Source organism: Heterodontus francisci, chromosome 5, assembly GCF_036365525.1.
Source record: "Heterodontus francisci isolate sHetFra1 chromosome 5, sHetFra1.hap1, whole genome shotgun sequence".
NCBI lineage: Eukaryota > Metazoa > Chordata > Chondrichthyes > Heterodontiformes > Heterodontidae > Heterodontus > Heterodontus francisci.
The window spans coordinates 55,460,404-55,480,822 of NC_090375.1; the positions used below are offsets into that span (position 1 = coordinate 55,460,404).

The 20,419-nt window shown below is 42.0% G+C and overlaps 1 protein-coding gene across 5 annotated transcripts in view; it reads left to right on the forward strand.

Annotated features, from left to right (window-relative positions):
* Positions 1 to 20,419, forward strand: part of LOC137369848 (ALS2 C-terminal-like protein) — a 179,869-nt gene that overhangs the window by 36,922 nt on the left and 122,528 nt on the right. For 4 of the 5 annotated variants that reach the window (XR_010975026.1, XR_010975027.1, XM_068031458.1 and 1 more), the window contains exons 2-4: positions 14,548 to 14,668; positions 16,274 to 16,478; positions 17,584 to 17,689. Coding sequence is in view for 3 of the 5 variants with exons in the window: in XM_068031458.1 (XP_067887559.1) it covers positions 16,320 to 16,478; positions 17,584 to 17,689 (265 nt within the window). In the remaining 2 variants the exon portion in view is untranslated. The remainder of the gene's footprint in view (positions 1 to 14,547; positions 14,669 to 16,273; positions 16,479 to 17,583; positions 17,690 to 20,419) is intronic. The other variant, XM_068031457.1, reaches the window with a different exon arrangement.

Consider the following 20,419-nt stretch of genomic DNA (forward strand, 5'->3'; position numbering starts at 1 on the left):
TTTGCTGTGGCTGGAAAGAAAATGCAAAAAAGTTAATTGCAAAATATCCCCAAACAGCCCGTAGGATCATAGGAAATAGGAGCAGGAGTAGGCCATTTGGCCCATCGAGCCTGCTCTGCCATTCAAACAGATCATAACTGATCATTTACCTCTATGCCATTTTTCCCCACTATCCCCATATCCCTTGATGTCATTAGATTCCAGAAATCTATCGATTTCTGTCTTGAACATGCTCAATGACTGAGCTTCCACTGCCTTCTGGGTTGAGAATTCCACAGATTCACCACCCTCTGAGTAAAGAAATTCCTCCTCATCTCAGTCTTAAATGGCCTACCCCTTATTCTGAGACTGTGTCCCCTGGTTCTAGACTCACCAGAGGAAACATCCGATACACATCTACCCTGTCACGCCTTGTAAGAATCTTGTAAGTTTCTATGAGATCACCTCTCATTCTTCGAAACTCTAGAGAATACAGGCCGTTTCTGCAATCTCTCCTCATAAGACAATCCCGCTATCCCAGGGATTAGTCTGGTGAGCCTCTGTTGTACTCCTTCCATGGCAAGTATATCCTTCCTTAGATGAAGAGACCAAAACTTTACACAATACTCCAGGTGCGGTCTCACTAAGTCTCTATACAATTGCAGCACAAGACTTCTTTACTCCTGTACTCAAATCCCCTTGCAATGAAGGCTGACATACCATTTGCCTTCTTAATTGCTTGCTGCACCTGCTTTTAGTGACTCGTGAACAAGGACACCCAGATCTCTTTGGACATCAACACTTTCCAAACTCTCATCGTTTAAGCAATATTCTGCCTTTCTGTTTTTTCTATCAAAGTGGATCACTTCACACTTATTCACATTATATTCCATCTGCCATGTTCTTGCCCATTCACTTAGCCTGTCCAAGTCTGCTTGAAGCCTCCTTGCATCTTCCTCACAACTTACATTCCCACCTAGTTTTGTGTCTTCAGCAAATTTGGAAATATTACATTTGGTCCCCATAACCAAATCATTTATATAGATTGTGAACAGCTGTGGCCCAAACCCCAAGCACTGATCTTTGCGGTACCCCACTGGTAAGAACGTGCCATCCAGAGAATGACCCATTTATTGCTAATCTCTGCCTTCTGTTTGTTAGCCAATTCTCCATCCATACCAGTATATTACCCCCAATCCCATGTGCCCTAATTTTGTTTGCTAATCCCCTGTGAGACATTATTAAAAGCATTCTGAAAATCCAAATACACCACATCCACTGATTCTCCATTATCTATGCTCCAAGTAACATCCTCAAAAAACTCCAACAATTTTGTCAAACATGAATTCCCTTTCATAAATCCATGTTGACTCTGACCAATCATATCATTATTTTATAGGTGCCCAGTTATCACATCCTTTATAATAGATTCTAACATTTTCTTTCCACTGACGTCAAGCTAATAGGTCTGTAGTTGTCCGTTTTCTCTCTCACTCCCTTCTTAAACAGTGGCGTTATATTTACTACTTTCCAGTCTGCAGGAACCCTTCCAGAATCTATAGAATTTTGAAAGATAGCCACCAATGCATCCACGATCTCTATCGCTACCTCGTTCAATACTCTGGGATGTAGCTCATTTGGTCCACGGCATTTATCAACTTTCAATCCAATTAATTTTTTTGAGTACTACTTCTTTATTGATACTAATTACTCTCCGTTCCTCATTTTTACAAGTCCCTTGGTTCCCTAGTATTTCTGGGAGATCTTGTGTTTTCCTCTGTGAATGCAGACACAAAGTTTAGTCTCTCCACCATTTCCTCATTCTCCATGACAAGCTCTCCTGTCTCTGCCTGCAATGGACCCACATTCATCCTTGTTGATCGTTTCCTTTGCACATACCTAAAGAAGCTTTAACAGTCACCTTTATATTTCTAGCTAGCTTGCATTTATAATCTCTTTTCCCTTTGAGTTTCTTGGACCTCCTTTGTTGGATTCTAAATTGTTCCCAATCCTTTTTCTGTTGACATTATAAGCCACTTTCTTTGGCCTAATGCAGTCTTTAGCTTCTTTTGTTAGCCACAGTTGATTCACCTTTCCTACTGGGCTTTTATGTCGTAGAAGAATGTATATTTGTTGTAAACTGTGTAATACTTCTTTAAGTGCTAGCTTTTGCCTGTCTACCATCAAATCTTTTAATGTATTTTCCCAATCCACCATAGCCAACTTGCCCCTCATACCTTTTATAGTTTCCTTTGTTCAGATTTAAGACCCTAGTTTCAGAATGAACTATATCTCTTTCAAACTTAATGTAAAATTCTATCATATTGTGGTCACTATCTTACAGTAAGGTTATTAATTATTAATTAGCCATTCTCATTACATAATACTAAATCTAAAATAGCGCGATCCCTAGTTGGTTCTTCAACATACTGCTCCAGAATCTCATCTCGTACACACTCCAGGAATTCATCCTCCACAGAATTAGTGCTAATTAGATTTACCCAATCTATATGTAAATTGAAGCTGCCCATTATTACTGTATTTTCCATGCTACATGCAGCTCTAATTTCCTGATTTATACCGTGCCCAACATTACCACTACAGTTTGGTACTACAGCCCAGTTTAGGTCACTTCAGGCAAATACCTGAGTTAAGGCCCACTAAATTTTGTCCCTGATTTCAGCTGGCCCTTAACGTGGCTCAGTATAGCACTGTTACCTGTGGGTCATAAGGTTATGGGTTCAATATCACATTGAGTAGTGCATTTAAGCTCTCAAATCGTACTCAAAGACATTGTTCACCTGTAGTTAGCTTTGTTGCCAAATCAAAGCTGATACTTCAGTACAACAAAGAGAGTTGAGATGTTTCTTTCAGATAAGATGCTGGGAATGAATTTCGGTTAGGATTCTTTTCCTTGCCTCTGGAACTTTGCAGAAGAGGTAGGGAAACCCAGGAATAAAAGATGCAATGCCATTTACTCCATATTACTGACATCTCCAAGCCACATATGCCGACATTAAGGCAGATGAGTAAGTGATGTAAAGGATCCAATGGTATTAGTTGTAGATGATCAAGAAGTTCTCCCAGTAAACTGGCCAATATTCCTCCCTCAACCATCACCACCACCAGAACAGATAGTTATGCAGGCAAAAACAACAGCAAATTTGTGGAACATCAAGATCCCACAACCTGGGGGAAGGCAAATTTTACAAAACTGAGGTGATCTGGCAAAAGTGGACTGGATACAGCTACTTGAAGGAAAATCAGTGGCAAACCAGTGGGAGGCATTCAAGAACGAGATACTACGGGCACAGTGTAGGCATGTCCCCACAAAGATTAAGGGTGGTACTGCCAAATCTAGAGTCCCCTGGTTATCTAAAAGCTTACAAGGTAAGTTAAAGCAAAAAAAGAAAGCTTATGATGATCACAAATATCTTAATACTTTAGAAAGCCTAGAGGACTATAGAAAGTGCAGGGGTGTAGTAAAAATGGAAATTAGAAATGCAAAGAGAGGATGTGAAAAATTATTGGCAGGTAAAAATCAAGGAAAACCCAAAGATGTTTTATCAGTACATTAAGAGCAAGAGGATAACTAAGGAAAGGGATGTACAAGGGAACTTATGCGTGGATGCAGAAGATGTGGGCAGGGTTCTTAATGAGTTTTTGTCTCTATCTTCACAAAGGAGAGGGTTGATGCAGAAATTGTGGTTAAAGAGGAGGAATGTGAAATATTAGATACGATAAGCATAATGAGAGAGAAAGTACTAGAGGGTCTGATACCCTTGAAAGTGGATAAATCACCAGGGCCAGATGGATTGCATCCCAGGTTGTTAGAGGAAGCTAAGGAGGAAATAGCAGATGCATTGAGGATCATCTTCAAATCCTCACTAGATACAGGGGAGGTACCAGATGATTGGAGGTCTGTGAATGTTGTACCACTGTTTAAAAAGGGTGTGAGGGATAAGCCAGGTAATTATAGCCCAGTCAATCTGACCTCGGTGGTGGGTAAATTGTTAGTTTATCCTATCCCTCAGAATAGATTCTGTCACTTAGAAAGGCATGGATTAATCAGAGATAGTCAGCATGGATTTGTTAAGGGAAGGTCATGTCTTACTAACACGATGGAGTTTTTTGAGGACGTGACAAGGAGGATTGATGAGGGTAGTGCAGTGGATGTGGTTTACATGGATTTTAGTAAGGCATTTGACAAGGTCCCGCATGGCAGACTGGTCAGTAAAATGAAAGCCCATGGGATACAGGGAAAAGTGACAGGTTGGATCCAGAATTGGCTCAGTGACAGGAAACAAAGGGACAGTTGGTTTTGTGAGTGGAAAGCGGTTTCCAGTGGTGTTCCATACGGCTCAGTGTTGGGTCCCTTGCTGTTTGTGGTATATGTTAATGATTTGGACTTAAATGTAGGTTGCATGATTGGGAAATTTGCTGATGACACAAAAATTTGCCCTGTAATTAATAGTGAGGAGGAAATCCGTGGACTCAAGAATGATATCAATGTTTTGGTTGAGTGGGTGGAAAAGTGGCAAATGGAATTCAGTGCGGAGAAGGATGAGGTATTGCATTTGGGGAGGGCAAATAAAGTGAGGGCATATACAATAAACAGGAGGATATTGAGAGGGGTAGAAGAAGTGAGAGACCTTGGAGTGCATGTTCACAGGTCTCTGAAGGTGGCAGGACAGGTGGATAGAGTGGTGAAGAAAGCATATTTATTGCTTTCCTTCATTGGCCGAGGTATAGAGTACAAAAGCAGGGATGTGATGCTGGAACTGTATAGAGCATTGGTTGGGCCACAGCTGGAGTATTGCGTAGAGTTCTGGTCACTGCATTACAGAAAGGACATAATTGCTCTGGAGAGAGTACAGAGGAGATTTACAAGAATGTTTCCAGGGCTTGAAGGTTGCAGCTATGAGGAAAGATTGGATAGACTAGGGTTTTTTCCCCTGGATGGAACTGAGGAGGCTGAGGGGTGATTTGATTGAGGTGTACAAAATTATGATGGCCTAGGTAGAGTGGATAGGAAGGACCCGTTTCCCCTAGCAGAGAAGTCAATTACCAGGGGGTACAGATTTAAGGTGATTGATAGAACGATTAGAGGGGACATGAGGGAAACTCTTTCACCCAGAGGGTGGTGGGTGTCTGCAATTCGCTGCCAGGAATGGTGGTAGAAGCAGAAGACCCTCAATTCTTTTAAAAGGTACCTGGACATGTTCCTGAGGTGCTGTAACCTACAGGGCTATGGACCAGGTGCTGGAAGGTGGGATTAGTTTGGGTGGATAGTTTATTCGGCCGGCGCAGACATGAGCTGAAAGGTCTCCTTCTGTGCTGTACTTTTTCTATGGTTCTAAACAGTGAGAAATGACTAGTGACTCTGCTTCCAAAGTAATTTTATTTATTTTTATTTTATTTAGAGATACAGCACTGAAACAGGCCCTTCGGCCCTCCGAGTCTGTGCCGACCAAGAACCACCCATTTATACTAACCCTACAGTAATCCCATATTCCCTACCACCTACCTACACTAGGGGCAATTTACAATGGGCAATTTACAATGGCCAATTTACCTATCACCTGCAAGTTTTTGGCGGTGGGAGGAAACCGGAGCACCCGGCAGAAACCCACGCGGTCACAGGGAGAACTTGCAAACTCCGCACAGGCAGTACCCAGAATTGAACCCGGGTACCTGGAGCTGTGAGGCTGCGGTGCTAACCACTGCGCCACTGTGCCGCCCATTGATTGGTTGTAAGTATTTTGGGATGACTTAAGGATGTGAAAGAATGCTATATGAGAAGTTCTTATTGGTAGAACATTTACACAACAATTTACCTTATCAATTTTGTCCTTTTTCTCTCCTAATGTGTTGTTTCTCTTAAAGGGTTTCATTCTGCATTCAGTAATTATCCTGTTAACTCATCTAAAGTTATTCATGGTATGTGGCAGTACCTAATTGTGGATATATAGTGTACTGTTGCTTTCATTTTTTTTGAGGTACAGGGAAAGGAAATTAAACCCACAGAGTACTTGCCAGGCTGATCCAATTAGTTGTGAGTCCTGTTTTTAACAAAGTATTCCTGTAAAAGCCCAAATGATAAGAGAAGTGGTAATTTGGGACTTAGTCCTTTTATAACAAGGTTTTCTTTTGAAAGTCTGAATTAATTGTTACGAAAGTGCTTCTCTTTTTGCTAAAAATATTTTTTTGAGAATTCATAGTCAAACTGAAGAAATGTTTGACCTATTTTTTTTCAAGAGGCTCATCAAGAGAACACTGTTTGACAACATTTCCTGGTTGTCACATGACAAGTTAAAATTAGAACAGAAACCCTGGTACCTGGCAAAGAGGTGTGCAGAGAAGTGATAGATCAGAAGGTGGACTTTCTGTTTCTGGCTTCACTTTTAAAACTTGGAGTTTAAAAAAAAATAAAACTGAAGGACAGAACCCCATCTCAGCCCAGCCTATTGCATCTTTTTAAAAACCCTGCAAAAAAAAGAAGAGAACTTCCTATGGAGAGAAGAAAATTCCCGAGGAAGGAGAGAAGACCACAACCCAGCTCAGCTTTACAATACCTCTCTAAAAGACCCTGAAAAATCCACTGTGTCAACTCATCTCGTCTCCTGTCTTTAAAGAAAAGCTTGCTAAATTAATTTTCAGCACCGCCTGAAAAGAACTGTTCTAAAAGATCCCAGTGACCCATCTGCGTGTACTCGGAGGACAGACTGTATGCCAGTTTTGGAACACAACATATCTCATCTGCTGTTTTCTTCAAGAATGAACAAGTATTCAGCCCAAGTGTTTTTTTTTGTTGCCTGTAACAGAGCTCTAAACAAAAATCCCTTTTATTTTTCCGATTAACCGGTGTATATGTATGTGCTTGATTGAGGGGCTAAGGTAAAAAGGGAACTTTAAAATTTCAATCTGTGTATTTATGCTTTACTTCATTACTGGTTAAGACTAGCTTTATAATAAACTGATAATTTTGTTGTTCATTAAAGAAACCTGGTTAGTGTGTTTTATTCTGAGAAAAATAGAGTATATGATTGACCGTATCAGTAAGTGGGAAAATTTAAATATATGTTTTGACCTGTGGAGAAGTGAAACTAGAACAAACAGTGCACTCCTCCCGCCTCAGTCGTAACATAATATGGACAGAAACAGTCTCAGACATGCCTTGTGGAACTTGCCTTTTCTCTTGGTGTTAACCAAAGTAACTGAGTTACCACAAGCTTGACATTATACCACAAAGCAAAGTCACAGGGAAGGGTGGGGCATGACTGTATAAAATCAGTGTCTCTGTGCATGCTTGTTGCTATAAAACTAGTGCCAAATCATGAATGTAGATTAGAAACAAAAACGTCGACTGGCTTTCATATAATGTAAAACCCTTTGTATTTTTTTGCTTTTGCCCATTAGTTATTTTCTGGGTTTAATTCGTATACATCCTCCCTTTCTTGTTCTGTGCTCATCAGATTGAGGCATGTCACTATAGGATAAGGAACTGTTGCCCACTTTTGGCATTCAGTGTTAGCATTAAACACACGCAGATCATTTCTAATATGATTTAGAATACAGTATGCTAATCCAGTTCCTACCCCTCCTTCCCTAGCCAGATACAACCCATGTTTCATTTTGATGAAAAATGATCTCCATTAATGTCCTTAAAAGGGTTAACGTGCCTTGTATTTTCTGAAGGGAGGGGAAAGGGAAGTTGGTAGCCTGTTGTAACTATTATGTTGTGCTCTTTATTGAGGAAGTAGGACATGAAGTCAGGCAAAGTACAAGAATGCTGTTCAAGAGAGTTTGCAAAGTCACAAAACAAACTCTGCTTTGGGTGATCGCTGCTGCACCAGCATTTCTGTTAACTTTTGCTTGTGATGAAAATGATCCAGGGATAATCACTCTGGGACATTCCTGAGGCTGGAAGTTCCTGCTCCTCCCTCCATCTGCATTTGTAGCATAATAGTTTGAATTTGTCATTTCAGGATCCTGTCCCTTGTTTTCACACTGGAAGTAGTGGTTACATCTTAAAATAAGACTCAAAAGACTTCCACTTAATTGTGCTTTTCACACCCTCAGGACATCCCAAAGCATTTACAACCAATGAAGTACTTTTTGAAATGTAGTCAATCTTAATGCACGGAATGAGCAGTCAGTTTGCGTACAGCAATGTCCCACAGACACTGACGTAATAATGACCGGATAATCTCTCTCAGGTTGGCTGAGGGATAAATGTTGATCAGGTTACTGGGTGAACTCCCATTCTCATTTTTGAATCGTGCCATGCGATTTTTACAGCCACCTGAGAGGGCCTTAGTTTAATGTCACAGTTTAAAGACAGCATCTTCAACAGTGCACCACTCCCTTTGTGCTGCGCTAGATTATGTACTCCAGTCATTGCAATAGGTCTTTAACCCATGACTTTCTGACTCAGGGAAGAGTGCTACTACTGAGCTGTGGCTGACAAGGATAATTGACCGGATGTGGCTATTTCACAAGGATACACTGTATGTATGGGGACGTGCATCAGTCATTGTGAGGCTAAAATACAGCTCTGTGTATCCAGAGGTCAGTTTGAGGCTCATTGCTCTGACAGATACCGTGGTCAGCTCGAGACTGGCTTTCATCCCCCGTTATGACAATTTGTGATATGTTTATCTGTCTCCCCCATGTCTTTCCACTTTCCATTATTTGCATATTCTTTTATATCTCACTAATCGTTTCTATTATCAGTTTTATAATAGTTAAGAGACTGAAAATATTTTTCCCATTCTTTCCTGTGTCCTCCCTCTCCCTCTTTCCTGATCTCTCTTTCTCTTTCTTATTCCCTTTCACACTGCCTCTCACTCTCTCCTTTGAGTCTCCTGAAACTAACCTTTTGATTAAACTTTAAGTTTGCAGAAGAGGCACCAAAAAGGAAAGTTTAAAATAATTTTTGTGGGTCAGGAGGTGCAACACTAGAATAATGCAGGCAGTTGCTGACGTGAGAAACCTCCTACTCTACCAGACCTTCCTTCCTGCTCACTGATCCTCCATTTTGAATTTTTTTTTAACCATGTGCCTGTCTTAAACTTTAAAGTTTTTGCTTTCAGACAGATCTGTTCAATATTCTGCTATTCACACTCTTCCTGGGCAAATGCTTTGTTTTTTTTACTACAGCTATTACCACTCCCTTTGCCTTTTATTCCATGAAATCTTTGTCATTTAATCTCTCCCACCCTCTACCCTATCACAGACCTTCCTTTTTGTTCTTCCTCCTCCTCCCCTTTTCAATGGCATAAAACCCATCATATTTCCACCTTCCCTTGGTTCTGAAGAAATCATATCCGAATTGAAACATTTCTCTCTCCACAGATGCTGCCAGATCTGCTGAGTATTTCCAGAACTGTATTGTCTTGTTGCCTGATATTACACTGACCAGTAAGACATCTGCCGCTTACTGGCAGCATTGTAATGAGGCCTACCCTCAAAATGGACCGGGCCAGCCAGCATACTCAAATGTGGCTTGTGCTGCATCAAGCTGGCATAGAATTACATAGAATATACAGCATAGAAACAGGCCATATGGCCCAACTAGTCCATTCCACTCGAGCCTCCTCCCATCTGTAAGATTATCATGGATTGATTTATATACAACTATTATTTTTATTCATTTAACCAGTATTTGCTTTTTTGCCTGCACTGATACAATCTGTGCATTTTTTGAAATGCAGTTGCTTGAGTGACTGAATGTAAACCTCATGTCTGTCAGGTATTTAAACATGCATTTCTTGACAAGTGGGGGATTTTTAAAGAGATATTTATAATTGATGATTGACCTAGCTTTTCTAGCTGCATGAAGAGCTGCCATTGGTTGTGACAAGCTGCGAAGCCAACCTGATAAACAGACAATTATGTCAAACTAGAAAACCACAAGGCTCAAAAAAGTAGGAAGACCAGGATGCCCTGCTCAAGATGTGTCACAGAGATAAGGAAAGTGTGAAAGACATATGTGCAAATAGGCATGCAGAGCAAGAAAAAGAATGATTGGATCGATCAGGTCAGGTAGTCAAGAAACAGAAGTATAATAGAGAGCAGATTTCTAACAAAAGGTATGGAGACAGAAGATAATGGAACAAGTGCCTGAGAAAGTGAATGCAAATGCTGGCTGAAGCCTAATGCTTGCCTTGCTATCATCAAAACAGGAAGAGAAGTGAAGAAGAGGGGACAATGCACACTGCTGCGCCTATTATCCTTATGGATAATATATGATCTGTTTGGAATGATAAATTGCTGCTTAAACACTGTAATGTGTTGATCTGTGCTGTGCGACAATAAGAGACTTGCCACAAACAATTGGTGTCAGGTCTGAATCCCTTGCACAAAATTAATCTTGCACATACTTCCTCATCTAACTCTATCAGCATTCTTTTCTATTCCCTTCTCCCTTATGTGCTTACTCAGCTTCCCCTTAAATGTATCAATGATATCCACCTGAACTTACTCACTGTACTAGTGAGTTCTACCTTTTCACTGCTCTCTGGGTAAAGATTCTTCTGAATTCCCTATTTGATTTCTTGGTGGCTATCTTATATTTATGGCTTCTAGTTTTGCTGTTTCCTACAAGCGGAAACACTCTCTGGGCTGGATTTTATGATAGGCAGACGAAGTTGGCCACTGACGTAAAAATTGGTGGTGAACCTACATCCGCCAAGCCTGGGGATCCGATTCGCATTTTACGGGTCCCTGGGCTTTAATTGTTCAGAGGTGGGACTTCCACCCGCTTGAGGGAAGAAGTCCCGCCACATTGAGCTGCCAGCCAATCATCGGGCCTGCAGCTCTTAGTCCCAGCAGCGCCAACAGGAGCTGTGGCCACTGCTGGGACTGCAGTCCAGCTGAGGACATGGAGCCAGAACCGAGGTAAGTTTGGCTTGCCTCTCCGGGCAGATTGGTCACGGCCCGGCGGGGCAAGGGTGGTCGTTTTCGGGGAAGGGGGGTGTCTCGGGTCCTAGAGGTGGTTGGTCAAGTGGGGGTGGCCCTCAGTCGGGCACCCCTTGCTTGATTGTCAGGCCCCCCCAGTGTGCTGGTAGGCCGCCAGCTATCACTGGGCGGCCTTTCACATCTACTGGACGCCCGCTTGCCACAGGTAAAATAGCCGATTGGCCTGGGGCGGGCGGTCCGTTTGCACCCCCCCCATGGCTCATATAAAGTGGGGCGGAGGCGGGAGTGGGCCGGGAAGGCCTCCCGGAATCTCCCGTTCCATTTTACGCCGCTCCATTTTACGCTACCCGCGGATTGCAGACCGATAAATTTCCAGGGCCTGATAATCTACATCCTAGAGTACTTATGGAAGTGGCCCTAGAAATAGTAGTTGCATTGCTGGTCATTTTTCAAAATTCTATAGACGCTGGAACAGTTCCAACGGATTGGATGGTAGCTAATGTAACCCCACTATTTAAAAAAGGAGGTAGAGAGAAAACAGGGAATTATAGACCAGTTAGCCTGACATCAGTAGTGGAGAAATTGCTGGAGTCCATTTTAAAGATGTAATAGCACAGCACATGGAAACCAATGACAGGATCTGACAAAGTCAACATGGATTTACGAAAGGGAAATCATGCTTGACAAATCTACTGGAATTTTTTGAGGATGTAACTAGTAGAATAGATAAGGGAGAACCAGTGGATGTGGTGTATTTGGACTTTCAGAAGGCTTTCGGTAAAGTCCCACATAAGAGATTAACGTGCAAAGTTAAAGTACATGGGATTGGGGGTAAGGTACTGACATGGATAGAGAACTGGTTGGCAGACAGGAAACAAAAAGTAGGAATGAACGGGTCTTTCTCCGAGTGGCAGGCCATGAGTGACTAGTGGGGTACTGCAGGGATCAGTGCTAGGACCCCAGCTATTCACTATATATATTCATGATATAGATGAGGGAATTAAATGTAATATATCCAAATTTGCAGACGACAGAAAGCTGGATGGGAGTGTGAGCTGTGAGGAGGATGCAGAGAAGCTCTAGTGTGATTTGGACAGGTTGAGTGGGCAAATACATGGCAGATGCAGTATAATGTGGATAAATGTGAGGTTATCCACTTTGGTAGCAAAAACAGAAAGGCAGATTATTATCTGAATGGCAATAGATTGGGAAAGGGAGAGGTGCAGCGAGACCTGGGTGTCCTGGTGCACCAGTCGCTGAAAGTAAGCATGCAGGTGCAGCAGGCAGTTAAGAAGGCAAATGGTATGTTGGCCTTCATAGGGAGAGGATTCAAATACAGGAGCGAGGATGTCTTGCTGCAATTATACAAGGCCTTGGTGAGACTACATCTGGAGTATTATGTGCAGTTTTGGTCTCCTTATCTGAAGAAGGATGGTCTTGCTATGGAGGGAGTGCAGCGAAGGTTCACCAGACTGATTCCTGGGATGGCAGGACTGATGTATGAAGAGAGATTGGGTCAATTAGGCTTGTATTTGCTAGAGTTTAGAAGAATGAGAGGGGATCTCATAGAAACCTACAAAATTCTAACAGGACTGGACAGACTAGATGCAGGAAGGATGTTCCCGATGGCGGGGAAGTCCAGGACCAGGGGTCACTGTCTAAGGATAAGGGGTAAGCCGTTTAGGACTGAGATGAGGAGAGATTTCTTCACCCAGAGAGTGGTGAACCTGTGGAATTTTCTCCCACGGAAAGCAGTTGAGGCTAAATCATTAAATATATTCAAGCTAGAGTTAGATATAGTTCTTAGGGCTAATGGGATCAAGGGATACGGGGAGAAAGCGGGAACAGGTTACTGAGTTTGGATGATCAGCCATGATCGTATTGAATGGCGGAGCAGGCTCAAAGGGCTGAATGGCCTGCTGCTGCTCCTATTTTTCTATGTTTAACACAGCATATAGAATCCTTGGCTTCATTAATAGGGCATAGAGTACAAAATCAAGGAAGTTCCGTTAAACTGTATAAAAGACCGTTTCGGCCTCACCTGGAGTATTGTGTCCAGTTCTGGGTGTCACACTTCAGGAAAGATGTGAAGACATTGGAAAGAGTACAGAAAAGATTCACACGAATGGTTACAGGGCTGAGGAACTTCAGTTACCTGAATAGATTGAGGAAGTTGGGACTATTTTCTTTGGAGAAGAGAAGGTTCAGAGGAGATTTGATTGAGGTATTCAAAATCATGAGGGCTTTGAACAGGGTAAATAGGGATAAACTGTTCCATTGGTGGAAGGATCAAGAACAAGACGTAATGGGCAAAAGAAACAATAGCGACATGAGGAAAATCCTTTTCACGCAGTGTGTGGTTAGGATCTGGAATGTACTGCCTGTGAATGTGGTGGAGAAAGGTACAATTGAGGCATTCAAGAGGGAATTGGATTATTAACTGACAAGGAAGAATGTGCAGGGCTACAGGGAGAAGATGGAGAAGTGGCACTTAGTAAATTGCAGACACGATGGACCAAATGGCATCCTTCAGTGCTGTAACAATTCTGTGATTCAGTTCTTTCTCTCTAGAAATAAACTCTAGTATTTGGTTTGCTTGTTAACCTGCATTGTTACATCTATTGAATTGTGCAGTTGTACTCCCAGATCCCTTTGCTCCTCTCATAAAATAAAATCAAAATGCTGCAGATGCAGGAAATCTGAAATAAAACCATAAAGTGCTAGAAATACTTAGCAGGTCCGGCAGCATCTGTGGAGAGAGAAGCAGAGTTAAGGTTTCAGGTCTGTGACCTTTCATCAGAGCTTTGCTCCTCTACCCCATTTCGATTATTTGCAATGTAATATATAACATCCCTATTTTTCTTACCTCATCTGTGTTGAAATTCATTTGCTAATTATATGCCCATTCTGCAAGTTTATTTGTCATCTTACAGTTTGTTGCAGTCCTCCTCAGTGTTAACTATCCCCCCCAATTTGGCAAATTTATAAGTTATGTTTTTCATTCCGAAGACTAAATCATTCACAATTTATATCAACAGCGGTCCCAGTACTGATCCTTGTGGGATCCTACTTTCTACCATCTTCCACACTTTCAAACTTGTCTTGGGTGTATTCCTCTGCCCCACCTCCACTAAGATGAGAACCTGTTGTGTGTGGGAAACAGGTTTTAGTTGGGTGTTGCTGCCAATAGCTGTAGAAATAATTATACTGAATCCACAATGTGCAATGTTCTTAATTTGTCTATTTGTGGCTGGTGTTAAAGGCAACAAAAGTGATCCAGGAGGATGCTGAAAGGGGAAGTCATGGTTATGGTCACCCAACATGTCATTTGTGACTTGGACTGGTGCTTTCCAAGTGCTGTGAGAAGGGCAGAAGCCTGACTGAGAGTTGAAACAGAGAGTGCTACGAGTCTGGTTGGAAGGCAACAATGCATTCCAGGACTATTGATGCAGAGACTGTAATATTGTTTAGAAAGGATTTAGATCTGTATTTGAAAATAAACAATAGAAAAGGAAAAGGGCGGGGGAAATCAAATTAGTCTAGGCAATTCCAGTTTAAGATTTAGTGCTGGATCTTGAGCTAAATGGCTCTTATGCTGAAATTACTAAAATTCTATGATTTTGGTATTTTTCTTTCCCTAATAAGAGTATGGCTAGCATTGCTGTATATGGACTCAGGCCAGATGTCTGGTGATCTTCCCTACTTAACACCTGTTGTTTGGATCCATCTGGGATGCAATTTGAAACTTCCAGAGAATGAATGAGAGGTAAGGCAATATATTGGAATTGAAGCATTATTACATCAGCCTCAGTGCCTTCCATGGTCCTGCTCCACTGAACCCTTGACCTCCTTAACCCCAACATCTCTGGTCACACACTCTATCCTTCCGATACTGGTCTATGCGTTCCCTCCCCACTCTGTTTTACCGTTGGTGACAGACACAACAAATCATCTTGCTCTCCACAATCGGATACAATCTCCTTTTGTTTTGCTACAACTCTCTCCTTAAAAAGTACTTTAGTGACACCTTTGTCCAACTTCCCTAATTTTCCTCCTTCTCGCATCTGGGTCTGACCCACTCAACTGTGAAGTATTTTAGGACCGTGTTAAAGATGCTATATAAATGTTTTAACGTTTGTAGCTGTACTTGCCACTTTTGAATTGCTCTCAAGATTGCTGGGATCAGGATGCCATGAAATTTAAATGCTCCTGGATGGACAAGCAGTGGACTATGATAATACATTGTGTGGTGTTGGCCAGTTAAATCCCAGAGGTAGCCCAACAGATGCCTATGGCTTAGCTTTTGCTGATGTACATCTCCATGTAGGGATAATTTTATAAATGCCTGAACTTTTCCCAAGTAAGCTCATTATGGTGAATCACATCCCTTTAAATTATTGGTCGCCATGGCTTTTGCATGGCTGTAATAGTAACAAAAAGGCATAACAAAACTTTCACTCATTGCAACATGCTGCCCACTTATGGTTTGGTTGCACCTCAGCAATAGTAAAAAAAAACATGTAATGGTAGTTGAGTGTTAATTCACATTTTATTTATTTGGTGAGTGAGTAGCCAACCTGGTTCACTGGGAGCTGGAGGGGTAGATTTGAGGGCTGGGATTCTTCCTGTTCACCTCCAGATAATCCTAATGTGCCAGCTAGATAAAGAGAGAGAACACTAGCAATAGTTTGTGCCAGTTCTTACACTATTTGAGCCAGTTAAATTTCAGTGGTACCCCATACTCAGTTGAGGCTTGTCTGTTGTCATTCTCCTGGACTTGAGTTAAGTGTAACATATTCCTGTGGGGGAAGATTGTGCTACCACATCAGACAAACGTAAACTTTGTGATCTGGATTTCACAATAGTTTGATTTCATCACTCTTAAGCATGGTGACAGATTTCCATGATTGTCAATCAACTGGCTGACAATAATTAAAATGGTGCAGGAGAGTAGTCAAGTTGGGAGCAAATGCAATGTATTCTGTGAAGTATGGCACCCCCAAGAAAAGGTTGCAAACTGAGATCAGCAGGAAGTCCTGAACAAAGCAGGAAGAAAACTAAGTTAATAAATTTTATTGAAAGGTATTTTGACATTTTAAATGGGGAAGAAGAGTAGGGGAAAATAGTACAAAAGCAAAATACTGCGGATGTGGAAATCTGAAACTAAAATAGAAAATGCTGGAAGTACTCAGCAGGTCAGGCAGCATCTGTGAAGGCAGAAACAGAGCAAATGACCTAAAACATTAACTCTGCTTCTCTGTCCACAGATGCTGCCTGACCTGCTGAGTATTTTCAGCACTTTCTGTTTTTGTGTAGGGGGAAAATCGTGCTTGTTTCAAAATGCCAATGCTTTTCTTTTTTATTTAACCAGTAAACTCTCCTGAAAGTAATCTGCTGAGGAAGATGGAGATTCTGATATGCAGTTGAGCCACAGAATGGACCCAAGTTATCCAGTCCAACAGGCCGAATCAGACACACTGCCACAAGGGGCAAGATTTTCTGTAAATTGGACTACATCTTTCTCAAAGCCTGCATCAAGCTCCAAAGAAGTCCTCAATTTGGGGCCAGAGGTTAAGGTAAGTTGAAGAACCATACAAGACTTTTGTCATTTATCCCACATCTAAAACAGTTTCTAGATTTTTTTTAAATGTAGGAGCAGGAGTGGGCTATGTACTGTTTGAGTCAGAGCTGTCTTTTCCTGGCTGATCTGACCACTTCTCATTCTTTCTAAACTTCAAGTAATACATGCCATGTTTATGCAACTGGTCCTCGTAATTTAACTCTTTGAGCCCTGGTATGATTCTGGTGATTTTGTACTGTGCCCCTTTTAATATATCTGTCCTATAGTGTGGCACCAAAACTGCAGTATTCCAGATGGGGTTTGACCAAGGTTCTGTACAAACTGAAACAAAACCTCTTCTCCTTTGTATTCCAACCACCTTGTGATAAAGGCCAACATTCCATTTGTCTTTTTTGTTACATTTTGTACCTGTCCTCTACCTTATAGTGACCTTTGAATATGGACACATAAATTCCTCTGTTCCTTCACAGCTCTGTTTCTCAAAATTGAATGATGGAATTTCCTTATGCCACTAAATCTCTCAAATTGTGAAGAACATTTGTTCCATCTTTCCAATCAAAATACCAACCCTATCCTTGTGTATTTGGGAATGCCCATCTGCCTAATCACATACTTCTTGAAGGTTGACATCATAGGTGATTGTGAAATAACTTGCAGACCATAAAAAAGGGAAACCACTGAAATGTGTTATAATCAACAAGATAATAAAATGACTTCCTCCACAATAGTGTTCAGTTACTAAAGTTACAAGCTAACTGATGAACACTTGCATTGTGCTTGCTTGTCACGTGTTCATTTCAAACCAATTTAATTTTACTCCCATTTTTCTTCTTGTGTTTCTATTCCTGAATACTTTATAGTCACTTCTCCTTTGATATTGCCTCTGTTCCTTCTAAACTCCAAAAATGCTTTCCTAATTGTTCTACCTTCTCCCTGTATCCTTTTCCCAGAACCTCAAAACAATGGAACTCCTCACCACCTTCTGTAATATAAAGTCAAGCTGCTTCTTCCCTCTTTAGACATAGTGTTGTGTTCAGCACTATGGATCTAGGCTTTGTCATGAAAATAGAAACTCTTCTTGTTTTTTGTATTACCTAAAGGAGAAATGCCAAAGGGAAGCCGCCTACCTCTTCAAGTTGGAGCAGTCCTTCAAGAACTTTCTGATTGATCTGAAAGTTCATGTTCTTCAGCCTCTTGTTAAGGCCGGTAAGTAACTGTCAAATGTTGAATGATCCTGAAGTAATTTAAGACTGGGCCAAAATGAACCCTGATGCCTTACAGACTCCACTCTCTCAGAACTCTTAGTAGTCTGCAAAATGTAAACCTTGGACCAGAACAGAAAGACTTGTCTCAAGGTGCTAATAGATAGAACCATTGTAGGGAGGATGATGGATGAAGCTAATTTTTTTATAAAGTATATTAGAAAATAAATAGGTGATGTTTATATGATATAAATGATAACAAACTAGGATGAAGTTGGAAGAGACTTGGGGGTTTCTTGGTTCTTAACAAGCCCATTCCCTGTGCAGCAGCAACACAAATTTTGCTTCTCTGTAAATTTGTCATCTAATAAATCTTAGATTTGTAGTTTTAGCAGCTAGAATATAACATTATATACCTAAATTAGGATAATGTAAGTCACAGGATGTTATACTGAAACTTCATCATGCTCTTGTCAAACAGATTTCACAGAGGGGTAAGGGAACAATGAATGCTGAAGAGATATTAGGAGGGTAGAACATAGAACATAGAACATACAGCACAGAACAGGCCCTTCGGCCCACAATGTTGTGCCGATCCTTTGTCCTCTGTCAAGGACAATTTAATCTATACCCCATCATTCTCCTTTATCCATATACCTATCCAAACGCCTTTTGAAAGTCCCTAAAGTTTCTGACTCAACAACTTCCCCGGGCAAGGCATTCCATGCCTCGACCACTCTCTGGGTAAAGAACCTTCCCCTGACATCCCCCTTATATCTCCCACCCTTCACCTTAAATTTATGACCCCTTGTAACGCTTTGCTCCACCCGGGGAAAAAGTTTCTGACTGTCTACCCTATCTATTCCCCTGATCATCTTATAAACCTCTATCATGTCACCCCTCATCCTTCTCCTTTCTAACGAGAAGAGGCCTAGAATGTTCAGCCTTTCCTCGTAAGACTTATTCTCCATTCCAGGCAACATCCTGGTAAATCTCCTCTGCACCCTCTCCAAGGCTTCCACATCCTTCCTAAAATGAGGCGACCAGAACTGCACACAGTACTCCAAATGAGGCCTTACCAAGGTCCTGTACAGCTGCATCATCACCTCACGGCTCTTAAATTCAATCCCTCTGCTAATGAACGCTAACACCCCATATGCCTTCTTCACAGCCCTATCCACTTGAGTTGCAACTTTCAATGATCTATGCACATAGACCCCAAGGTCTCTCTGCTCCTCCACATGCCCAAGAACCCTACCGTTAACCCAGTATTTTGCATTCCTGTTTGTCCTTCCAAAATGGACGACCTCACACTTTTCAGGGTTAAACTCCATCTGCCACTTTTCAGCCCAGCACTGCAACCTATCCAAGTCCCTTTGCAGACGACAATAGCCCTCCTCGGTATCCACAACTCCACCAACCTTTGTATCATCTGCAAATTTACTGACCCACCCTTCGACTTCCTCATCCAAGTCGTTAATAAAAATCACAAACAGGAGAGGACCCAGAACTGATCCCTGCGGCACGCCACTGGTAACTGGGCTCCAGGCTGAGTATTTACCATCTAAGACCACTCTCTGCCTTCTATCAGTTAGCCAATTCTTAATCCAACTGGCCACATTCCCCACTATCCCATGCCTCCTGACTTTCTCCATAAGTCTACCATGGGGGACCTTATCAAATGCCTTACTAAAATCCATGTACACCACATCCACTGGTTTACCCTCATCCACTTGCTTGGTCACCTGCTCAAAGAATTCAATCAGGCTTGTGAGGCAAGACCTACCCCTCACAAAACCGTGCTGACTGTCCCGAATCAAGCAGTGTCTTTCCAGATGCTCAGAAATCCTATCCCTCAGCACCTTTTCCATCAACTTGCCTACCACCGAAGTAAGACTAACTGGCCTGTAATTCCCAGGGTTGTCCCTATTCCCTTTCTTGAACAGGGGCACAACATTTGCCACCCTCCAATCACCTGGTACCACCCCCGTCAGCAGAGAAGATGAAAAGATCATTGCCAGCGGCTCTGCAATTTCATCCCTTGCTTCCCATAACATCCTTGGATATACCCCGTCAGGCCCGGGAGACTTGTCTATCTTCAAGTTATTCAAAAACCCCAACACATCTTCCCTCCTAACGAGCACTTCCTCGAGCTTACCGGTCTGCTTCCCACCGTCCTCTTCAGTAATACACCCCTTCTCATTCGTAAATACCGAAGAGAAGTACTCATTCAAAACCTCACTTATCTCTTCCGGCTCAACACACAGTCTCCCGCTATTGTCCTTGACCGGACCTATGGTCCCCCTAGTCATCCTCATATTTCTGACATACGCGTAAAAGGCCTTGGGGTTTTCTTTTATCCTACCCGCCAAGCATTTTTCATGCCCTCTCTTAGCTCTCCTAATCCCTTTCTTCAGATCCTTCCTGGCCATCTTGTATCCCTCCAGAGCTATGCCTGTGCCCTTTTTCCTCAACTTTATATACGCATCCTTCTTCTTCCTAACAAGACTCTCAACCTCTCTTGTCAACCACGGTTCCCTCACATGACCATCCCTTCCCTGTCTGACAGGGACATGCTTATCAATGGCCCCTACTATCTGCTCCTTGAAAAAGTTCCACATTTCGACCGTGCCCTTCCCTGCCAGCATATGCTCCCAACTTATGCTCCTCAGTTCCTGCCTGACAGCATCATATCTACCCTTCCCCCAATTGTAAACCTTGCCCTGTTGCACAT